Genomic DNA, 22,556 nt, shown 5'->3' on the forward strand with positions numbered 1-22,556 from the left:
AGCACCATAATATATATGAAAAGATTTTAAATCTGTTAGGAAAGATAGGAAAATGTTAAAGTAATATATATATATATATATATATATATATTTTCACAATAATATAAACACGAGCTGAGTTAGACAACCAATGAAAACCCAGTAGTAAAGAACAGCTATTTCGCCCTAGTATGGGACTATTCAGCTGTTCACGCTCATGACATCTCTTCATCCGAAAACTGAACCCAAGACCTTCGGTCTTACTCGCAAACGCTTAACCTCTAGGTTATGAAGCTGGCACGCAACGGTGTTAATGTCCAACTTTAATGAACTCACGATACTGCACAACCATTTTATATTGTGGATACGCACTACTGACAAGTCACATATCAGGAAGAAATGGCTGTCCAGTGCTTTTGTTTTTAATGGTAGTCTAAATAAGATTAGTTCATGATTCAAATATTGTGGAAATCATATGACCTCCACAAAACCCTATACTAATATATATGTACATATTGAAGTATTGCAGCTCAGGTGTTATTGAGCTATCCCAGGTAAATACAATCAATTTTTCAGTTTCTCACAGCCACTCTAAGTATATCACAAACTAAACATCTTTGTAGACATTCGACGAAGTACTAACGTTGGGAAATAAAGTTTTTACTGTGGAAAATGATGAGACTAACATCTGTACAATATTTTAAGATTGTAAACCAAAGACAAGCACATTAACAGACCTTAGCATTATCTGTACAGTTTTATAGTTACAGATGAGCGATTCTTTAAGATGACAACGATGATAGAACAGAGCAAGTAACCAAATATTTCTAGCTTGAAGAATCCAGAATTTATAAATACAGAGCAACACATTTTTTCACCATAACGCTGTATGACCTAATCTCAAAAGTAAGACAAACGTCTGAACTGCATCAACGATGATTCAACTTGGTATAAGTCAATTTGGCTTTCAGTATATGTAGAGTAAAAAAACAGATACCTTAAGATTAATTATCACCGGACATATTGGATGAAACGATGGAGAAACGGTCACGCTCATAATAAATAAATCGCTTAACAAATTTCTGAGTGTAGGATTGTGAAGATTGTTAGGTTTCATCGGAATCCTAAAAAAGACCAATGTTAGACGACCAGTGAAAACCTGAAAACACTGGGTACACACTTCTTCCTAGAATGAGACTCCTCAGTAGTGCGAATTCATGACCCCGCATGCGGGACTCAAGCCAAGGAACTTCAGTCAAGTTTAATAATATCGAGTGTGAGGCAATTACCCACAGAAAACGATGAAAGATGACCGCTCAAGACTGCGGATTGATTTAATTTAGACATGAACGCTGTTGGATGCTGATTCATTGTGATAGACAGTGACTCTTGATCAACCGTTCTCGGAGGCATCAAGTTTTTTTAAAGTTTTGAGATTCTTCACACTTACAACTTACAAACAAGGTTAAAATTAAAAGCAAATTCTTACGGACGAAAAACTCCAAACGTTCACGAACAACCGTTACAATCATGAATAACGAGTCGTCAATTAACATATTGAAAAGACAATGAATGCATTGGACACTGGACAAAAAATTGTGAGGAATCGATTGGGTATAAAAATGAAGGCAAGTCATATACACACTCACGCACGCATACGTTAAACATTGACTGACAATGAGTCATTGATTAGAATCAAGATTAATCTACAGAAAATTCAACTAGCAAGATATAAGCATCTTTGTCGTATATCATCAACTGAGCGAATAATGTAACTACGATAACAAGACAGCATACATCAAAAAAAAACTTTTCAAACTACGCAAATCATGTATTTCCTGAATGAACACATTTGGTGATTTTTTTAGTGCAAAACAACAATCAAGTAGCACCCTGAATGTTTAGTTGAAAAACTATGATTTAAAAAAAGACGTTGTTTCAAACTAAACACGAATAGATGATAATTGAGAAGTTAATGATGACTCGGAATCACTGTATAGCTTTTGTTATGATGGGTAGTGTCCGAAATCTCATATTGATACACGACGCGCTCATTCCTTCACTCCGCCTGAATACATGAGTGAGAAAGTATATTGGGCTGTCGAATAAAATGAATAAATATATATATACCACTTAAAATATCAATATATTTCTTAGTCGATGAAATGCACTTGGCCTTCACGTCACTTGAGGTTTCCACAGATTGACCTTCTGATTTAGCTACTTCTGAGTGGCTTACCGTGTCAGTTTCACATAACGTCAATTCCAAAACTTTAGAAAATCACAAGACTTAATAAATCATAGAGTTATGGTCTTATAACTGAGAATTCAGCTCTATCAAATACAACCAATATGAACTACGATACGTAGGTAACACAGTCATTATGAGCTATGAAGTACTCGTATTGCATATCGTAGTAATTACACACCGATCGAATAATTTCGAATCAAAAACCAAAAAAAGGATAAATCTTTTTAATGGCCTGTTCTGGTTTTTACTGATTCAATACTCTTCAGATAATTTGACGATTTGTAACTAACCTCTAAACATCGTCTTTAACTAAAAAGAAAACAAATAAATAAATTTTTGACAGATGGTTATTTACCTGCATTTAAATCATAATAGAATTTAGTTGGTGAACTGAATCGAATCAATGTATAATTTGGCCAAGGATAACCAGGTTTAATAACAACTTTATGTTGACCTGTAAAGCAATGAAAACCAATTGAAAGAGGAAATGATTAACAAGACTTCGCAGTAGTTGACACATGTCAGTAAGGTGTAAAACTGTTATCTTTAGGAAACTGATCCTGCCTGTACCAACATCTCAGAATATGGAAATAAATGACGCGAGGTTGATCCCTACAGGACTGAACATAAGGAGGTCATTAGTTGAGATGCCTGAGGCATGATCTATCTAACAAATACATGAAATAGGTCCATCATCTTAAATCAGTTTGACTTTGGTAGATTTTCTTGATTCAGAAATTAATAGGTCAAAGTTTTAATTCCAACAGAAGTCAGTCCTGTACAGCTTTATTTCATACCACAACACCATATCATACACTGAACACCTTTCCTCTTTTTCCAACCCGACTCAGCGTCGGTAAACAATGCACGATGTGGAATTCACTGGGACGATATTGATAATAAAAATCCAAGCCACAGAAGTCGATGTTTCAAGATAGTGATACCAATTGAATTATCGTTGCTATGCCAGAAAACCCAATGCCGAACCTCTACAATACTAACATGGTGTTGCCACTGGATGTCAGCGATCCTTAGGATACAACGATGATCAAACACAGAGAGTCGTCCAACATCCTCAACTCGGAGAGGCCAGGTTTCACAAGCATAGAGCAAAACCGCTTTCATTGACGTGTTGTATGTCCGACCTTTTACAGCCAGACTAAAATCAAAAAAGCGCCAAAGATGACCTAGATCGAAACAAGCCTCTTTAATTTTCAATATATGTAAATTTGTGTCATCGATCAGAGTCAAGTTCAATGGTGTTTATGACTAACCGACTGAATTGATTAAATTTATTTATACAAATGTAAATAAAATAGCAAAAACTCCACTCACCTTTATTATCAGCCATCTGTTCAGCTATAACTAATTTGCCCCATAGAAAAAGATCAGTTATATTCAAACAAGGTTTAGGATAATCACGTAGTTGAAGACGCCATCGTTCAACATTCATTGTAATAATACGACACCATAAAGTAGAAAAATCTTGTTCAGTAAGATTTGGCCATGGACTTACAAAAGAAGATGGAGGATAGGAGAGGGTCAGGGCAAAGGGAGAAATAAATTAATTCAGTCAAAAAAGAATAGATAATTTGAATTTAAAAGAACCTAGGTATATACAACCTGAGTTTTCTAACATACTATATTTCAAAGTTGGTCTACAGAATATGAAAGCACTGAAAACACGGACTGGATATTAGAGAATCTCGACTATTTATCTAGTCATGTTGCTGTACTGAGTCAAGACTAATATGCTAAACAAATAGTAAGGTTTGTGTATCATTTGAATGTTTGAAGAGGATATCTCTGAAGCTGATGATTAACCTGAAAAGATATTTTTCTTGCCTCTATGTATCATTCCTATCTTATGAACCTTATGAAAATTGTTCCAGAACTTCAGAAACAAAACTACTAGTTTAATTCTCACAACTACTGAATATGCCGCCTGATAACTGAAACCTAGCATTACCATTTACACTTTCTTTCCACTTTTCATATATAAACTTATACTACTCAATGACATTCAGTAACTTGTATAACTATTACTTATCGAAATAACTAATTTACTTTGAATGCATATACATATATATATGTTAACATACCTGTCACTATCCATAATTTTCATCTGTGCTATGACCTGTTCACCATGTGTAATACTTTCATCAGCTAATGCTTTGATTTTTAAATTATCCATAGTGAATGTAAATAATTCATCGGAAAAAGCATAATCACAATAGAAACGATGTAAACGATTACGGTAATCTTGAGCACGTTGTATTTCTATACGAGTGAAACACGCTTGACGTTCTTCATCTGGTTCGTTTTATTGAATGGAAAATACAATAATGACATCAAGATAGTTTATGAAGGGATATGAAGGTTGTAGAGTTTTATAGTTCATCATACGGACTAATCTTATAAGTTAGCTATACAGCCATTGAAAACTAGTAAGCAGTTGACAGTCATTTCTTCCTACTACAGAGCTGACCAGATGTGTACATCTAAAAACGTACCAGTGATTGAACCTAGGAAAATCAAGGTCCTGAGGAGAGAGACAATAATTTGATGTGTTCAACTTAGAGTCAAATAATTCTTGAGGAACTGATGTTTCCCACAAAATTTAAACCTAATTCGCTGTCAGAAACATTATTGACAAGCTATTTAAGTTCAAAGTTACGCAGTTTTCAGTGCTGATCGACTTCCATATATTAAGTTTCAATATTATCACTAAACTGAGTAGTTTATTATCGCGATGAACACGATGTGATATTCAATGAACGAAGATGGACATTTGGAAACCTAAGTTTCGAGTGATCTGAGACTTAAATATTTTTCTGTACATTTTTGTCACTAGCTTTAGTAAACATTTTTCCTACCTTCTTCCGTCCTTTCAATTTGCGAAGGTGTAAGAGTAAATTGTAAGAACGTTTGAAGAGGACAAACCAAAATGACGTGTCGGTTAACTAAGTCATAAACTGTTGGTACGCGCTCTACCGGTAGGTGCTCGAGATCAGTGTTTAGAGACATCAGATGAAAGAACTCGAAACCGGCCACAATAGCCCAGATGAATTCACTCTTTATTTTCCTATCGAACTTGGATTCCATTGCTGCTATATTTTGTCTTTTCGGATTCCATTCTTGATGCTTGATCTTTCTCATGATCATTTCTATCACATTTATTTCTATTTATTTGTAATTATTCCTGTTAAATTCACTTCACCGTGTTAATATGGAATTGTGGAGACGTGACTTGTTGGTTAAAGTGTGCGACTTTAACTCATTAAGTAGAAATTTTGAAACGCGCCCTACTTTATTCAATTTGGGTGTACACATTTAGAAAGTGCATTGAAGCCATGTACAGTAAGCTACGTCTAATAAATGAATCAGTTAAAAAGTGTGATATAATAACTTGAACCAACTTATATCTTACGTTGATTCTAACTAATTGATTTTAGTCAGAAATACTAGTATTCTTATCATACATGAATAGATAGACCGGAATATAAAATGAGAAAAAAGAGGAAAAATAACAATTAAAAAAAACTACTACTAACCAGTAACACGTATGCCTGAATGAATTGCTCTGTCAATTTGTTCACGTAGTGTATTTACACGTTTCTCATGAACGGCGAATTCATCCAACAAAATCTACGGTGCAAGGAGAAAATTTACAGAGAAATTTCAAAAAATTACAAAGGATATGTATACAACAAAAAATAACTTTGGGAATAAATTAATAGTTATTCTTACAAAACACAATAGAAAAACCGGTCCTTTAAAATCATTATCAGTTGACGTGCTTATGATAAAAGTTCAAAATTCAGCTGTAAACGTAATCGAATTTATGTAAGGAATATATGAATAACAGATTAATTATCTGTGATGAAATAAAGTATGTGAATTGTCTATAAAATAAACTTGATACACTCTAGCACCATATCAAACTTTCATGTGAAGCGGAGAAGAACAACCACCTCCCTATCTTATATATACTTTCAATTAGAAAAGATGAATCAATCAAATGATTTATATTTTGGCAAACTGACTTGGCGATAGATCAGTATCTTAGTTATCGAAATTAATGCCCAGTTCAATGCAAACGTGGCTCCATAAAGGTCCTATTTGATAGGATTGATCATATTTTTAAAAAGAAATGAGATTACTAAAAAACACATTGATGGAGAATAATTGCTATTTAAAACTCATAAATCCATGGCAAGGTCACAGTATGGTGAGATCTACTTAACAAACTTCTGGCACCGAAACAGTATGTCGACAACACACAATTCTATAAGTTAATCAAACAGACCTATGCTGAAAGTCTTAGATCAGTTGTTTATAACATGTACTCAGTAGTTAATTGTAGTTAGAAATTCAGGGTGCACAAGTCAATTAAAGTGGAACGACATGTAAGCGATTGCGTCATGTTACCTTGTGTTTATCGACTTACATATGTGTGTGACCACGCATAAATAGGAAGAAGTAATCGTGATTTATAAGTCAGGGTCTCTGAACATGTACCAAAATGGATATAGAAACAAATCAAATGACTCAATCACAGCAAACGAAAAACATTTATCATCTTTTATTGTTAAACACATAGTTGAAAAAACTTATAAGATTGATCTAAACTCGACCTTTGCGGCTTTGTACAGGAGTTATCTAAGACAAGTGTTCGGGTACATAAACAACAGTTCGATTAGTTTCACCAACTAGAAACAACTACCTAGAGATAGACGGGTTGGAAAAAGAGGAACGGTGTTCAGTGTATGATAAAGTGTTGTGGTATGAAATAAAGCTGTACAGGACTGACTTCTGTTGGTCCTTCACTACTCTCTGGTTGTGGTTCTGGAGATAAGGTAGTGCAACACAGTGGCTTGAAGCGTTATCAGACGTATCTAGGAATAGAAGTTAGTGGTGGTCCTGTTGTAATTTCTTTCTCCTTTCTTCATAGAAGTGAGAGAAACATCTCTCACTGAAATAATCCTTCTTCATTGTACTGCTTTTCTCGTTATTATTTTAATTATTTTCACTTCCATACACTAATTTCTATTTAGTTATATTCTGTTTTTCATTGAACTCACGTTCTTTTCTGTATCTTTCCACAATTTCATTTTGTTGTTGTGTGTTGCAAAGATATTTTGGTGTCCATTTGTACTAATCAGTCAGTCAGCTACAACGTAATACCAGGCACACATATGCAACGGTCCAAGTTGACATACCTCATTAGCACAACAAGATGAACACCGGATTCATAGAAATAGTTAATTTAGTGGTGGTAGTATATAAAAGACAGGTATAGGAAGGAAGTTATGAAGCAATTTTAATCTCAAGGTCTAAAAGAAGATAAAGAGTGCATACACCTACGCCATTGTGACTGATTCTGAGCCATGTCACCAAGAGTCTCCAACGATTGGTTAAGATGACCACGCGGACCCCAACCAGGTAGTCTGTATCTGCCAACATGGCTCAGACTAGAAGTTAGTGACTTCAAGCACTGATGCCACGTTTTGGTTTGGCCGCCCCTAACTTTCTTTCAACCATCCCCAACACTAGTCAACATAGCGCGTCGTGGTAATCGGTGTTCAGGCATACGTAACACGTGGCCTAACCATCTCAGTCGATGAAGATTCATGACCTCATCAACTCCCTAATACCCTTGTTTAACCTCACTATTACTTATCCGGTGATCCCTAATAATAATAATAATGATAATAATAATAATAATAATAATAATAATAATAATAATAATAGTATTTATATATTTGAATAAATAAAATGAATATGGATTATATACCCAAAACTATTAGTATGAATATCGTTTAATTTACATTCGAACGGATCATCTTTAATTTCAATAATGAATTTCTATATGGAAAAAAAGCAACAAATGAAATGAAATAAAACTGTAAGTATCATTAGGCCAACGGGTTTAAAGTTGATAGTTTCTTAAAATAAATTGAACATAGAACAGAATGTTATTATTCAAGTGTAACAAGACATTACTGATAGGCCACAATAAGTATAGAATTAGAATTTCTGACGTCTTGTGAACTCAATGTAAGTGGCTTCATTAAATAAATAACGAGTTATATGAAAACACAAGTCTAAACAGTGATGTAGTACTTAATACTATATAACACCCATGTGGAGTATTCTAACTTTTGGACAGACTAAGTAATCATTATGTACAAATATATTTGACCCTATCAATTTTTCACTTTTGACCTTTATTGTTTTTATATAGACGTAAATATATATGTGTGTTCATTATATAATCTCGTCGACAAATGTCTTATTTTTCTGTTTGTTTATATATATTGAAGTGTTGCATAGAATCGATTTGACACATCTGCTTTCCCTGGTTCACATCTTATAGTTTGTCTGAGTAAATAAGTGTCTGAAATAAACTTATCCAACTTAATTTGTACTTGGCTTTTATTGACGCCCTTGCTTAGACGGAGTTGGATTAAGTCAATACACTGTCACAGTATACAATAACAAGGGAGAAGTTTCACTTCAATCTAAAGTAACTTTATTTAAGTCAATGCTATGTCGTTTTAAGTCAAAGTGAATGGGTGCAAGATATTACTGTGTGTTTGTGCATATGCTACTGGATGTATGAAATGTAAAATTTGTAGAGTCGACGTTTGTACGTGTATGTTGATGGTGTGACAGATTTTTTAATATACCTTAAGTGTTTCTTGATGCGAGTCAAGATTTCATACAAAAGTTCTTGAATATACAAAGCATCACAATCGACAACTTATGGATGTGTCAGTTCACGGTAGATAGTTAAATTTGAATTTTTGTCAGTGTTCCTTCTCACCAAAGTGTAATAACGGTAGTATGATTATCGATTAAAAAAATTAACGCAAATGTATAGCATGATTATTTAAGAGTGAAATCCAACTGAAATTCATTAAGAAAATTGATATAATGCGAAGTTACAAAACCGAACTGGATTTTGACTCAATAGTCCGAAAGAACTCTCCTCCAAACCTGAAGATTACAGGTTCAACCGTCGGTGCACAATGTTTCAGAACAACTCCAATGATTCTTAGTTTTCGTGGTTGTCTAAATAACATTAATCCATGCTGTAAACTATGAAGCTCTCCGATCACCGCTTAAGTACAGTATACCACACACCTTAATATAAAAAATTAAAATTCTCCCAAAAATAGTGTATATTAAGTATTTTCTGGCGAATGATATCATTAGTCACAATCTTACAACACTTATCCAATTCTAGACATATGGTCAGACTTATTGATCTATTTTCAATAACTCAGTTTACAGAAATTAAAATAGAAAAGGTTCTTTATCACTTCAAAGAATGCAAAAAATACCCATGAAAAGAAATAGACTTGTTCAAAACGACATTCACATATATATATATATAGACATACTTTGATATGAATAATCCTATCCTGTTTTATATATGATGTTGACGGCTGTATATAATCTATTCGAGCAGTTGACGATGAATATACTCCGAACGTTGATGGTGATGATTGTATAGACGTTGGTGAAGTGGGATTACTAAGTGTTACATCTTCATTTGGTAGAGAAGACTTTTTTGATTGATCAAAAGTTTGATCGTTTACATGAAAATATGTAATATTATCAGAGTGTAGTTTAAGTAGGAATTTTCTAACACATGATGCCTAAGATATAAATTAGAGAAAATAATCCCCAAGTTAAATAAAATTAATAACTGACAAATGTATTAGTAAGGAAATATAAATTAATCTAGGTGTTTATTACTTAACAGTAGTTTTGATGTATAAAGAAGTTTTTGGGGAAAAAATCTTCCCAACTTTCGCTTTTAACTCGAAAGTTTTCCGATGTTGTTTAAGGTAAGAATTGTTGATATTGTAATTTAAGGAGGCATTTGATTATAAATTTGAGCTTCTGTGGGAAATACATAGGCCCTTCTATTAATGTCATTATCTTTCTTAGTTTTTCTCTCTCTTATTTGTGCGTGTGTGAATGAACTTTTAACGTTGAATTATCATTGTATATTACTAATCACTCGATTTATCTAGTCTACATAGGTTCCATTCCAGAATTACCTTCAGATTGTCATAGAGCAATAATAGTGACGAATAAATTAATGAATGAATAATAATGAACCTCAATGATCAAACTAACGAAATCATTCAGATTTACAAGAATCACAATGTTAGCCAGATTTTCCTCTCATATATACAGCTTTTACAGCAATTGTTTGGATTTCTTCTAAATAGAAAACAGATCAATTCTTTATTGTAGTCAATTCAATCGTAACACAAAATCTATACGGTAATGAACTGGAAATACCTGACCACACATTAACAGAATTAAGAGATTACACAATATTGGTAAAACTACATCACAATTAAAAAAGAACCAAGTGATAAGTCTGTAATAAATTAACAGTAACTTAGGAAAGATACAACATATAACGAAAGTGGTGACAGACTGATTGATACTTAACTAAAGACTGTTTTTACATTCGATAAAAAATTGTCAGCGACCTTCTCTCGTAGAATATACTATCTGTAAGCGTTAAACAAGTTTACAATATGAAGATCTACCCTAACTATTTCGTCTCCAAACTAACATACCGAACACGTTGATAGTAGAACATGTTCAGAAGGGATCAGGCATAAATGTGAAATCATCATATGAGTGTTTTGAAAAGAGGGAGAATTTAGCAGGGATAATAATAACGGTAATGATAATGGTAATAATAATAATAGGTAGCAAGTAATTTTGGGTAATGTTTGTAAGTATTCAAATGAGTAAAAAGTAAAGACAACTATGAAATAAACTAACTTCTGAATAATGATAAAAACGAGAAATACTTGATGAAATAATTAGTGCTACATGATCAATGTATCCATTGAAAGAAAGAATACAGAACGATAAAAATAATGATAATGTTGTAGTTGAGTATTAGCCAGTAATGAAGTAAAGGATGTGCATTCTATCTTGGAACTCGTCGGTTGGATGTGTCTGCACCGTGATATGAGATATTCAAACGGAGATTCGAACCCAATACCTTTTGCTTCAAACGCCAATGGGTTATACACTGAGATATTGAGTAACGTTAGCAAGTAGCCAAGTGGGTAATTTCTTGGCATCCGAAACAAACAGTACTCAGGATTGAATATCTATCTAAACATTAACACTGCCGTATGAAAGCACATCCAGCTAAGGAGACACAAATAGGACTCCACTTTTAACCATGATTTAATTTTAATGAAAATAATTGTGCGTAAACGGTAGTATCGAAGCAAGCGCTTTCTTGTTTAACTACTTAGGCCTGTTACCCATGATAGGGTATAGGCTTAGGATCAGAATTCGTCAAATAAGCCTGTTTTAGGATCTTTTTGCCAGTTGTTTACAAGTGTTATTCGTTTTTTGATGTCTACCTCTAATTTTCGATGCAATGTGTTCATTGGTCTACCTCATTTCCTTTTACCTCGTAGACTTCATGTTCTTGATGGAGTTTGGTGATTTTTGCAATGTGTGTCCTATCCATCTTCAGTGTTCTTTCCCTATTTTCCACTTCATCTGGAAGCTAGTCTGTTTTGACACAAAAGGTTGTTGGTAATGGTATACAGACAACGGATCTGAAGTAACTTGTGTAGATAATCATTTATAGATGCCTATACCTTTTCGATGATGGTTGTAGTTCTCCAACTTTCAACTACGTACAAAAGAACTACTTCGACGTTGGATTTGAAAACTCTAACTTTGACCTTGTGTGAAAGTGGCTTTGAATACTAGTTATACTTCAACTGTAGGAATGTTTCCCTTACTTTGCACAGATTCCCTTGGGAGGTACATATGTTAACAGAAAATGACCGATTACAATGCTTCCAAACCGTCAATAGTAAAATATAAAAACTACAAATAATAACAATTACTATTATTATAAACATATTCAAATAAACTTCTCAATCAAAACAAATCAACAAACCAACCAACCTCTTGATAAACATCACGAAATATATATCGATATGGAAATGTAACATACAATAGATCCATATAAAATTCCCTGTGCAGAAAAAAAATGAAACAAAACATGAATGAAAAAAATAAGATGGTTTTAAAATAAAAGTGTTTTGTTTCCACTGGTAATCACAAGTTATATAATTTGAAAATGAGAAAGAAATATCAAGAGAAGCTAGAAATTTGTGAGGAATGAAAATTAACTAGGGAATATTTGAGGGGCACCAAACAGATGTTTTATCCCAGGATACGACTCTGCAGAATCGAGAATACAAATACAAAATAACTGTTAGGGGTTTAATGTAGAAGCGTTAGATTAGGTGGTGATTGCGTTTGCGTTTGATGAAATCGTGGCACGAATTCAGAAAATCCGGTTGGTTTTTACCTACTTATGTCATTTGTAGACTAGGCTAGATACACATCTACCAACCAAACGATGAGTATACTAAGCAACGAGTCGCTTAGATAACTTTGTGGATGTAAATCTGACTACTAAAAATGAATTGTATTTATGTCACTAGAATTTGATCATGAATGTTTTCAAACCATTCTTCTTGTATAATGGGATCACCGCATGAGAAACGCTGATGTCAGATGTAAAGCATTACGCAAGAATGACAAATCGATTTATGAGTTAGTGATTCTTTGCTGACGGAGGTGGTTGAGATATGTATTATATGTTCGTTTAATTACCGCCTAATCGTGAAGGCGGACGTTATCCTGAGTATAAGTAGACTGGAAAAAAGCTAGGGACAACCAAATCGAGACGTGACATCTGTTCATGAAGACATTAACAACTGCAATGAACCATATGGGTAAATGGAGACTATCTGGATGGAAGCCATATACTTATTATGTAATTGGAGATGTTAAATAACATGACCTATAGTTGATCCTAATAGTGTGGATGCATTCAATCTCTATCTTGCCTTAGATCATGATTCTCAAAATCCCATTATTTCCGTTTTTCTTCCTCCTATAACATAATTCTTTCCGACTGTTTTACAACTTCTACTACCCTGAAATACCATCTTGTTGTGCTAATATCATAAAGTACAGACTGACTGATTGAGACTATTGAGTTCAGTCTCAACAGTTCTAATAATTAAAACTTTCGAAAATATATATTTAATGATTATCTTCTAATCTTATTATTACTAGGTGTGTGCTGCTGAGGAGTCACATACTAGGACGAAACAGCTGTCCAGTACTTTCAGGTTTTCAATAATGGTCTAGCATTGATCGACTCATGAATTCAACTGTGAGAATACTAAATCTTGCTACTTACATAGAACACCAAATTTCAAATTCTAACTTTACCTAAAAATAAAGTTAATGATTTAAGTGGATCATGAAAACATTTTTACTCATTTGATACTTATCAATTCCAAAGATTTTGGGTATATAATTAACACTGAACGTACAGATGAACATAATATGAATAAATAAACAAATTCTTAAGATTATGGCATTGAATGTGAAATCATAGAGAGAGAGATGCATGTGAACTTACCAAGAAGGATTGGCTCGAGTAAGTAAACCCATTTTTAAATGTTCTGTACGATGTTGAATATTTTCTGGTCTTTGACGTATTTTTAAATTCTAAATAAGAGAGTATCAATTGGAACTGATAAGCATTGGATGATAAAAATTTACGAAAATGTTTTTTTTTATTTGCAAGCTTTCAATTAAAGTAATCGGGTTTGAATTATTAGGTTACATAAAAAGGTTTCGACCCAGTGAAGAGTAAGTAGATAAATCGCTTATCACAGAAGCTGTGTATTTCAATACATAGTTCATATAAATCTATACTTGGTGAAATAAGTTACACTATTATTTTATTTTTAAAAGGAAATTTTTCAAATTCAGTTTAAGATTTAGGCACAAATTAAAAAGTAACCTTAATGATGGAATGGAAATGAATTGGTTGGCAGAAAACCTTACACTTGAAATTTGAGTTACCTAGTATTCATTAGCAAGATGTATCTGTCATCTTGAGAAAACTGATACAGCTTGTAAGAATTGAATCAGGGTCAATAGCCTTTATAACAGTTTGAAAAGTTATCAATGACCAGCATCAACTATTATAATTTTCTATTTGATGCTAATAGCTTTTATTTATGGGGCAAATATTGTAAAAGTTGAAATTGATTTTCGAATTATTGTTAACCATACTTTCGACGTACAATTACCAAGTAATTGGATTACGATGTCTATGTATTCTGTTTATCATAAGCTTCTAGTTAACGTACTAACTACTGTTTTACAACTTATCATTCTTAATTTGTTGCCAGATAATAATTTACAGTCTACCCTAGCCCAAGCAACTAGTTCTTTTGTTAATATGTCGTAATTTTCTATTTTATAATATGATGCGGTCCATTATGTTTGAAGCATAATTATAATAGTAATAAAAACTGGCTACAGACTTCTCTTAGAACTCAAAGCAGAGAACAGAGAAAGGCTTGAGAATAACGAACCGTTAAGAAATTGGCTGTAAAAAAAGGGCGTATAACTGGTCAAGTCTAGGACCCAAGGCTATACAAGAAATAGTAGACAAGATCTAGGCAAAATCAGGATTCTGAACGGTGACTCTACAACGTGATACGGATTAGTGTCTTAGAACACAACAATAGCAAGTCAGAATCTATAGACATATGGAAACCTGATCAAAGTTCTTCTGGATGTAATGACTGTATGTTGTCGAATCAACAGAAAGGTGTACACTGTATATTAATTCTGAAACAAATAAGGTTTATATGATCCTAAATCGTTGACATGAAATAGATTGCTTCACAGAGCGTCTGATGTTCTAAACAATACCATGATGTTTGACTTGTTGAGTACTCTTCTGGTCTTATCTGATATGTGTGAGCTGGATGAAATGATGACGACTATTGTAGTTCAGTATGTTGAGTACTTTATCAATCGCTCTTTTTTAAGGACAACGTTTTTCCAATAGTTGTTCGTTTTAAGGATCTCCGTTAGATTTATTCATTCATTTTTTAACTTTGTTACCAACATATATGTCTTTCTATAAATTCTGTTACGAGTGTTGTACGTCAAGTCGTAATACCACGAAGGTATCATCAATAATTCATACGTATAGTTTAAGGTTTGGGTGCGTTGATAGAGATATTTCCCTAAAATTGAGTCAAGAACAGATTGCAGTTATAGACGATACAACTACATACATTGTTCTGTCGATAAAAGTTTCCACTTATATGTGGTTTAAAATCAAAATTTCAGGTCTCTAGTGATCTGACTGGTGCTCAGTGAATACCCTCCAAACAGAGTCGTGTCTAGAATGCTCGCTTAGATTGAGTGTACAACTAGGTAAGTAGATAATTATAGCTCTAAACACCACTCTTAATAGTTGACCAAAAAGGACAAACAGGAACAATAAGCACTATTCAGATGCATATGGAGTGAAATCAATCATAATGTGTACAAAAAATTTATGCAGTAAAACGTTTTAGTAAAAAATTATTTACCTGAAATACAGCGATTGTTTGATCTTCACACATAATCACTGCATGTTCACAATTCACTTTTAATCGACTAGAAACAATACAACCGATATTATTTTTATTGTTGTCATCATTCATATTAGTATTATTCGTTAACAAAACTTCTCTGTTTTTCCTGTCATTACTACTGCTAATTTTATTGTCAGTAGTAGTTATTGTCTTTGGAGTATATTGAAATGAGGTATTTTTTACACGTACCATGATAAAATGTTTGTTTGTTAATAGTTTAAAATAAAATTGAAAGTATGATTGAATTGGTTTTATGCTTAAATGCCAACCATTACTACTATTCAATTCAATAGTATCATTAGTAGTAGTATTGTTGATTGTAGGGACTAAGAATGGATCACATGTATTTGATGAATTATTCAATGACTAGAATAGAATAAAGAAATTAAGAAATAAACGGCTAAGGATAAGAATATATATATATAATGGCCGTTTAGAGAAATCCTCATCCAGCGTCGTCAGTGGATAATTATCACCGACGAAGGTGGGTGAATAGTTCCATGAAAAGGCCATTAGTATAAAGAAAGAATCAAAAGGCTTTTAACTTAAATATTGGCATAGGTCACTGAATAACAGAACTGAACTTCATCCATATTGTTATCAGTGTTAACAATTATAAGTGGCAATATCCGCAGCATTTATATTAGTGTATAATAACCGGAAATCAATTGGGTTGTATTATAATAAGTACTAGTATTGATTTTAAATTTATCATTGCTGAATGAGATTCCAATTCCGAAATACTGAGGTGAAGAGATATAAGGAACACAATGTGTTTAACTAAAGATTCTATCACAATTGGTAGATGCCGGTAATAGAGTAGATAGAAACAAATCAATTGTGGTAATTTACCATATACTTACTATTTTTCCTCATAGGGATCGATCATATATATATATATATATATATATATATATATATAAACTGGTGTCAACATTAAACACAGCTATCAGCTGTCTTTGACACTATCATATGTTATGTTTTTCTTTTTAGACCTACATATGGGCTAATCACTCAACGAGTTGAGATTTTTAACTAATTTATGTTTAATTCTTTAACAATGAACCGTTTTTTCGACGAATTATTGTTTTATGAACTTCAACTTAATCCAATATCTGAATAGTGTGTTTAGACGCTTCGAAAGAATTTACACGTACATACACATTAAAAATTTGGAGGCACTGGACAGCCGTTTCGTCCCAATGTAGGACTCCTCAGCAGTGTGCATACACGATCCTTATCAATATTATCAATATATTAATCAAATAAAAACTTACTACAGTACTAGATTGTTTGAACAATTTCCCATGGAATTGTTTCCAAGAACGTAATAAATTGTAACAGCACAAATGAAATCCCAATGACCAGATAAATTCACACGATTGATTATTTGGTGAAATTTCAATAGACTGATTAAGATGTTTCATTACAGGCACATTAATACAACAGTACAGAAATAAAAAACGTTAAATTTTTGTAGTTCAATCTAGGAAACAGGTTTAATAATAACGAAAGCAATTTGAATGTTGTTCACAGGAACACTGAACAGATTATGATAGACGATCGATAGGATTTGAAGGACGGATAATTAACTCATAACTAGATCATGTGTTACATATGGGTTATCAAATAACAGACCTTAAATTGACAACTATATTAGCTGATAAACAATAGTTGATTGACAATAAATTTTAAATAGTACAAAACAGAGTGAATCAGAGTTGACATAAAAAAATGTAGACAAATAAGTTTATTTTCTCACACCGGACATATTTCACAGCTTGCTTTTACCCAGATTGAACGCAAATTAAAGCATCAAAATTATACCATAGAAGATAACCAGGTTTAAGATAAGCAGTTGTTCTACTGATAATCACTTCGCGTTACTGTATCAATAAGAAATTTGATAACCCTGGTACTAAAATTCGCTTAGTATAACTATACTACTTATGAGTAACTAGCTTATCATGGTGCGATTTTCTGCTTCGTATTTCGTCTGTTAGTCGTGAACTAACTCATCTCTTATTTCCATAGAAGTTCGCAGGATTTTCATTGCTTACATCACGAACTGACCTTAGCTAGACAATCAATGAAAACTAAAAAGGACTGAATACCTTTTTCCTCCTATTATGGAGTTAATCAGCAGTACCCACTCATGATCCCATTGAGGATCGAACATAAAACATCTGGGTCTCAGAAGCAGTGTATAAAGGTCAAGCGTATGATGCAGAACTTGAAGGGTTTGGGTTCGATCCGCGATGAGGTCGTAAATCCGTACTATTAAGTAATTTAATACTACGAGTAAACATTTGTTTAGCCCTTCCGGGTTTTCAATGGTGGTCTAGCTAAACCCAGTCTATCATATTCATTGAAAATGCTCTTTAATTTGTTGATACAGTTGTTTCTATCTGTTCAACTACAAATTGAACTGATCATTTGTGCATTTCTCTGCATTGAATCAACTTGTTACAGTTTACATATCAGTAACGAGACAGCATATTTACAAAATAAAAGAATACCAGTGTGGATATTCACACTGAGGAAAGACATCAGTGCCTGTTACCGCCAAATGTATGCCGAAAACTTGCAAACGTCATATCGAGGCAATCTATTCGGGATGAAAATCTTCAAAACTAAAAATGATCAAAATCTAATCATGTAGATCAATCACGAAACAATGTAAACCCTTTCTAATGATAATTTAAACAATAAACAATGAAGAATTAAACACTTAAAAAACAAACGTACTTGATCGGGCAATTTAACATCAACATGAATTTCAGTTAATGATAAAACGAGATCATTTTTTATATCGCAACTAGATACTATTGCATAAGGACATGGTGATGAATTTGAGGAAACTGATGCTGAAGATGTTGACGAACAGCAAGATACAGTATCCGCACCATTATCCAATTTCTTAATATAACTGTAAACTAATTTAGCTCCAGTTATAGTGATCTGTGATAAACTGTCTAATTTTAATGGTTGATATATAGGATTAATTGAACGAAATTGTGCAATGAAACGTTGACTATCTATACGTAGCATAATAAATGCTACATTTGAAAACAAAAACACCAAGAAATCAATAATATGTATAAGTATTAAAGGTTAACGCATGACATTAATTAGTCCTTATGTACGTACCTGACAGAAATAAACAAAATACCAATCTTTCAAAACTAAAGTAACTAGAAACGGAGTAGGGCCTGTGAATCTAAAACCAACTATTCGGAAACTAAGTACTAAAATCAGTAACAAAATCTGCATATATATATATATATATATATATATATATATATATAGGGTTCTGTAGAGATTACATTTCCAGTTCATGAATCACGAACTGATCTGAGTTAGACTATCGTTGGAAAACTGATAGCACTGAACGACCGTTGCATTCTAATATGGAAATTTTCAGCAGTCCAAATCTGTGAACTTAACATAGCGAATCCAAACAAATACATTCGGCCTCCCACGTGAAAGCTTAACCTCTAAACTAATGAGTCAGAATCCGACGATGATGTTTAACTTCAACCGATTTATGATCTTGCGCAACCATTCATCCATTACCTCAGGTGGATAAATGTCACACCTGACACGGAATGAACTCCATTGTTCATGTCTTCTCAGAAATAATATATTTAATGATAATATTTATGTATGATGCAAATGGTTCACTACGGTTTTAGGTGCCTGTATAGTTGCACTAAAGAATTGAGCTTTGCTGTTCAAGTTGTAGTGTCAAAGCATGGATAGTGTCTAGTTATCCTGAAAAACCTACGTAAATCCTACACTAAATTGTTAAACCGGCGAGACTAAAGAACATGGACGAGCCAATCAAAAGCTTTCGCGGGCTTTCAAGGTCACGGCGCTAAGTTCGGTACCTGACGCTTACGTACGGTCGGTTTACAACAGATTTTAGAGAAAACATGATAATTAAGCGTCTACAAGAGAAGTGATCATAAGATTTTGGCGCAAAATTCAGTTATACATTTCTATAAATAGAGTTTTGGCATTATAGTTGATGTCAGTTCGTGATGAAAACCCTAAGTATAATTCCTAACCTTAACCAAGAATGTAAATCATAATTTGAATTCTTCACACAGGTTTATAACCCTCATTTAGTCTTAGTTATTATGTGGACACTCTGAGATTCACTCTAGCGTCGCTCAAAAGGCGTCCATATTTTATAGTCTCATCCTTAACCCTAATCCTAAACCCTAAACCATATCAACATACCGACAACACTGAAACTATGTGGTCGATGCTGAAAGAATTTTTGAGACTTTTTCATGGTTCCAGAGGTCGACTACTATGGAGCCACATGGATGAGTTCCTGTGCCGGATGCACTATGATTTTAGAACTTCTGAACTTATATCTGACCTTGGTAAGTATTTGAGTCATGTAAAAGAACAGTATCCCCTTTAATTTTTGAGTTTTGTATAATATATTTTTACTGTATATTAACTGTCTTCTGACTGGCTAGTATTTCTCAAGGTCACTTAAGATTCGTTCAAAGGTCGTCCATGTTCTTTAGTCCCGCCGTTAAACCTCAGCGTCACTAATAAAATCACATAGATGAACTGTGCATATCCGAAAAGTTTCTGAAATGAAGACATGTATGGTACTTATAAACAGTGAACAAGATAATAAGATATTCTTAATTATTTATGGACTAATCTTAAGTTAAACAACCATTGAAAACTAAATATTATTTAACTATTTCATCTTAGTACGTAATTCCACAACAGTGACTATCTACAACCTCAACTGGCGATCGAAACTCCTATAATAATGCTAATAATAGTAAACTAAGCAACAACAATAACTTACAATTATTACTGTTTATTAAAAAAATGTTGATATTCTCTAAAAATCCATCAAATTGAATTGGATTATTTAGATAATTCTCCATAAAATAACATTGGATTGAAGAGGAACGATTTGTTGACAATTTGTTGATATGATTATTATAACACTGATAAACATTCTCATTTGAATAATCCCAATGTATATAATTCATTAATTCATTCATTTTAAATGATGGCCATTCTATTTGTAATGTGGTGAATTTTAAACTAATTTGATATTTGTGATTCTAAAGTAGAAAATAAAAAGAAATAGACAATAAGTTAAACCGAATTATGTTGATCAATGAAGAATATCTGGTTAGATTCCTCCAGATATAAACACAATCTATGATTGAAGAGATTGAGTAATGTAACAAAGAGTGCCTTCTAGTGGCTTAGATGCATTCAATTTTTATTCTCTTCTAGATCCTTCACACATACTTTCTTCTTACTCATTCTATTCGATCAATATTCGAATATTCAGTCTTTCTTACAACCATTGATACTCTTAGTATTTCGACTAGTTCGGTGATCATCATCATCATGATAATCTTGTCAATTTTATCTCACTACACTGATAACATATTAGTGAAGGCATTATACGTACCAAGCTCTATATTGTTACTGATCAACGCGTATATTCATCGACATATAACCTAATCTCATTTTAAGCCCTACTTAATGAAAGGGTCAATAATACTTAAATGAACGAGAACACAGGAGGGGACAACCAAATGTATTTCAATACATTACAGAATATTTTAGCAAGATCTGAGATCCATACAGTAAATACATCATATGCAAAATATCCATCGATTGTCTCAGACTTTGTTGTTCCTTCGTTTCTATACGAACCACTTTCTGTTCTTGTTCTCTTCTCTTCGATTTACTCGGCCTTCTGCTATCAGACACTCTACTTTCGATTGGTGATACATACTACTTATATCTGTCGACATCAGTAGCACACGTCACAAAACGACTAATAAAGCCAAAACACATTTAGAAATCCGTTTACACATCCAATTAACAGCTTATATTTAACTATTAAGGTTTATTACATTTGCATTAACAAGACCTGATATTTGTTCATTTTACTTAGTCAGTCATTAACAGCGCTATGAATAAAATAAAACTTACCCAAATATCGATTCCATGTACATAGAACAGATCATCCCAATGATGGTTATTTAAAGTAGGCAGTTCATGTATTAATGAGTAAATAGCATTGGATTGATTACAACGAATAGAATAAAGACTATAAGAATGGGGTAATGATAATGACGGTGCCTGTGAAGTATGTGATTCATTAAAAATAGATCCATGAATTTTATCCAATAAACAAACATGGATATTCGATAGCTTTAAATTTAAATCGGTTAGATTCAACAAATCAAATGATTCTGTATAAAAAAATGATAGAGAAAAGATTTAGGAGTGTTGCACATTTGAAAGAACAAGTTACAACAGAAGAAATAATGTTTGGGGTAAAAGGTACTTTGGTCTCAATATAGACATCAATATCGGGATGTACCAATACTATGTTTGAAGAGATTAGGAGATCACTTAAATGTTACACAAACTTGGTACCGTAAAATATGAAAAGTACTCAAACTTTATGATGGAATATCAGCAATATGCTCGTAAATTTAGGGATACAGTGAAGACGTTGTCCTAGATGTTTGCAGACCGATCATTACTTTTTATTACCCGATATTAAAGCACAAAGTTGGTAAAACAAGAAACTGATGGCTTTGTCACTTCTATCCAGGCATCATTTTAAGAGAGCACGTGAACGCCTTAAGTTACTATCGCTTACTCCAATCCACTCTTGTCTGAACAAGCTTGAACGGTGCATGTATCATTTCTAAACTTATTATGTGCTTTAAAATATTTTCACACATTTGCGTGTGATACCGTAATTCCTGAAT

General features: G+C 33.0%; 1 protein-coding gene across 1 annotated transcript in view; it reads right to left on the bottom strand.

Annotated features, from left to right (window-relative positions):
* Smp_160060 (hypothetical protein) overlaps positions 1 to 22,556 on the bottom strand; it is a 96,805-nt gene that overhangs the window by 58,964 nt on the left and 15,285 nt on the right. The window contains exons 12-23 of the mRNA XM_018798020.1: positions 21,766 to 22,028; positions 20,612 to 20,876; positions 18,520 to 18,830; positions 15,727 to 16,137; positions 13,746 to 13,834; positions 12,209 to 12,278; positions 9,640 to 9,897; positions 8,039 to 8,098; positions 5,785 to 5,878; positions 4,333 to 4,543; positions 3,566 to 3,741; positions 2,586 to 2,684 (exon numbers count right to left, since the gene is read on the bottom strand). Coding sequence (XP_018646756.1) covers positions 2,586 to 2,684; positions 3,566 to 3,741; positions 4,333 to 4,543; positions 5,785 to 5,878; positions 8,039 to 8,098; positions 9,640 to 9,897; positions 12,209 to 12,278; positions 13,746 to 13,834; positions 15,727 to 16,137; positions 18,520 to 18,830; positions 20,612 to 20,876; positions 21,766 to 22,028 — 2,307 coding nt within the window. The remainder of the gene's footprint in view (positions 1 to 2,585; positions 2,685 to 3,565; positions 3,742 to 4,332; positions 4,544 to 5,784; positions 5,879 to 8,038; positions 8,099 to 9,639; positions 9,898 to 12,208; positions 12,279 to 13,745; positions 13,835 to 15,726; positions 16,138 to 18,519; positions 18,831 to 20,611; positions 20,877 to 21,765; positions 22,029 to 22,556) is intronic.

Source organism: Schistosoma mansoni (assembly GCF_000237925.1).
Source record: "Schistosoma mansoni, WGS project CABG00000000 data, supercontig 0160, strain Puerto Rico, whole genome shotgun sequence".
NCBI classification, from domain to species: domain Eukaryota; kingdom Metazoa; phylum Platyhelminthes; class Trematoda; order Strigeidida; family Schistosomatidae; genus Schistosoma; species Schistosoma mansoni.